The 2547-nt window shown below is 36.0% G+C and overlaps 1 protein-coding gene across 1 annotated transcript in view; it reads left to right on the top strand.

Moving 5' to 3' along the window:
- Window positions 1-793: 793 nt before the first annotated feature.
- nr2e1 (nuclear receptor subfamily 2, group E, member 1) overlaps window positions 794-2547 on the top strand; it is a 7762-nt gene continuing 6008 nt past the window's right edge. Inside the window, exon 1 of the mRNA XM_017493055.3 lies at window positions 794-1002. Within this exon, the coding sequence (XP_017348544.1) occupies window positions 945-1002 (58 nt within the window). The 5' untranslated portion in view covers window positions 794-944. The remainder of the gene's footprint in view (window positions 1003-2547) is intronic.

The raw sequence follows: 2547 nt of genomic DNA on the forward strand, positions 1-2547 counted from the left end.
GTAATAGACTGTCTACAAACAAGATGTGAGATTAGTCTCAGCGTGATGCATGTGCAGTGAGCGCTTAAATCAATCCCCAAGCAGAAGCAGCAGCAGATCAAGTATCAAGTCCATGCCCGTGTCTCCATGTGCCTCTGCCTCAGTCCATCTAACTAGGCAGAACACCACCCTTCCATCACCCTTCCACCACTACCACCCTTCCTCTAGGACACTGACGTCATGCGCAAGCGGGACGCAGAGTAGAAAGGCTAAGTGGGTAAAGGAAGTCGGGCTCTCCTCCCACCCGCCTTCTCTCTCTCTCTCTCTCTCTCTCCCTCCCTCCCTCTCTCTCCCTCCTCCAATACTTCTCATACATATTACCAAAGCCTTTAATCTGACGGCACACATCACAAAGTCAGAGTCAGCGAGGCTTCAAGCTGCCGGGCATTTCTTACCTTGTGTGTGTATGTGTGTGTGTATGTGAATGTGTGTGTGTGTGTGTGTGTATATATGTGTGTGTGTGGGTTTTTTTTTTTTTCTTATGCTTCCCACTTGGCTTTTGGTTTGGTTCCTGTGTGAGGTTTGGTAAGGTGCCTGGGCGCACATACACCGGTCCATGCAGCAGTTTTTTCACTGGAGAACCTGCCTCGGTATCCCTCGGATCTTAACCAGATCAATCGACAATCAACGCAAACTCAGATGAAGTCCAGATTCTGGAGAGAGAGAGAGAGAGAGAGAGAGAGAGAGAGAGAGAAGGATCTGAAACGAAAAAGCCTAAGAAGCCTTGAGTAAAAAAAAAAAAAAAAAAATCAGAGACTGCTTGCATAATCAATCATCAATCATCCAACACGTTTGTAGACTGTTTCAATTAGTGGGGTGGGGGGAAAGTTTGTTTCTAATTAATTTATTTGAAATCTAAAAAGAGTTTCCGTGCAAAATCATTGCAAGTGAAAGAGAAGGCCAGGATGAGCAAAGCTGCCAGTTCAACAAGTGGTTGTTTGGATATTTTAAACGTCAAATCCAGTAAGTAATCTACTTTTAATCTCTTCATGCACACACACACACACACACACACACACACTTCACAGTTCCAGTTATTCTAATAGCTTTCAATACTACAGATCTGTTCATAAAATATTCACTTAGGAAATTCATATAACAACCTATAACACATTTACATACTATTACTATGAATTGTAAAAAGGAGGTGTTGGTGAGGGGTATCATTTTTGCGTTACTAATTTTGTTTATTTATTTATTTATTTTGGTTGAAATTGTAACCAGGCTATTCTGTATGATGATTGTAGCTCATTTCTCAGTTTCTCTGAGTATGTCAGAGAATGTACGAGGTGTACTGGGATGACTTCAGATTTCTATCATTCTGAAAAGTTCATCTCATCATAATGAACTAACGAATAATGAACATAATGAACTTTTTTGTTTTGTTTTTGTTTTTTGTTTTGTTTTGTTTTAACATCATTGAATATGATACACTTATAATTGCCTATAAACTGGTGGTGGTTTGCTTAATTGGGCGTCTGTGTGCATGCTGGGTATTTGTGTGCACCTGTCAATTCATTTCAAGCCAATGAAAATGCACGTGCGATGCCGTTTTGCAAAAAAAAAAAAAAAAAAAAAAAAAAAAAAAAAAAGAATAAACACAACAACATAAAAAAACCGACAATGATTTAACTGCGCAATTAGCTTTCTACATACAGTAAATCAGTCTAAAACTATTTCTCTGAAGCTCAGTATAAAAGTATAGACTTTCACTGTGTGAATAAAAGTGGTCATTTTTTACACGAAATATAGCCTGTTTATGTGCATTATTATTAGGAAATGATTTTCTTTTCTTTCTTTTTTTTTTTAAATAAATGATAATAATAATAATAATAATAATAATAATAATAATAATAATAATAATGCGCGTTATGGTGCAAAGAAGTGAATCGGAGCAGCCGTAAAACTTCCAAACAAAAGTTTTAGCATTTGAGCACTATTTCTTCATGAATCATTTGAATTAAAATCATTAAGACGGTTTTAAAAAAAAAACAAACAAACAAAAAAAACAGAAACCCAATAAATAAAGTTTACATTTCTATTTTGTCTTGTAATAATTTCATTTGATTCTTTTTTTCTTTTTGTCGTAAACTTTCTAAGCTTTTGGGAAATTTTCATAAGCTTCTTATTTGAGTTCACAATGCGTTAATTAAAAAAAAAACTAATAGTAATAATAATAATAATAATAATAATAATAATAATAATAATAAAAATAATAATAAGCAACCCCCTCAGACCTGTATGTTTCCCAACTCCACCCAAACTGCTGAATCCTGAAGCTGAGTACAGTAATAATATCCGAGCAAATGGCTTCGAGTGAATTCCCGCAACGTGTCGGGAAAGTTAGCGACCCTTTCTTTCTTTCTTTCTTTTTTAACCCATCAAACAAACCCGCCTTCTGTAACACTGACTGGTAAATTATAGCCTTAAATGTACACTTTTCTTCAGTCATCTCAAATTATGATGACGTATGGTACTGATTACAGCGTAGCTATAACTGTTACGTAA

This window comes from Ictalurus punctatus, chromosome 2, assembly GCF_001660625.3.
Source record: "Ictalurus punctatus breed USDA103 chromosome 2, Coco_2.0, whole genome shotgun sequence".
NCBI classification, from domain to species: domain Eukaryota; kingdom Metazoa; phylum Chordata; class Actinopteri; order Siluriformes; family Ictaluridae; genus Ictalurus; species Ictalurus punctatus.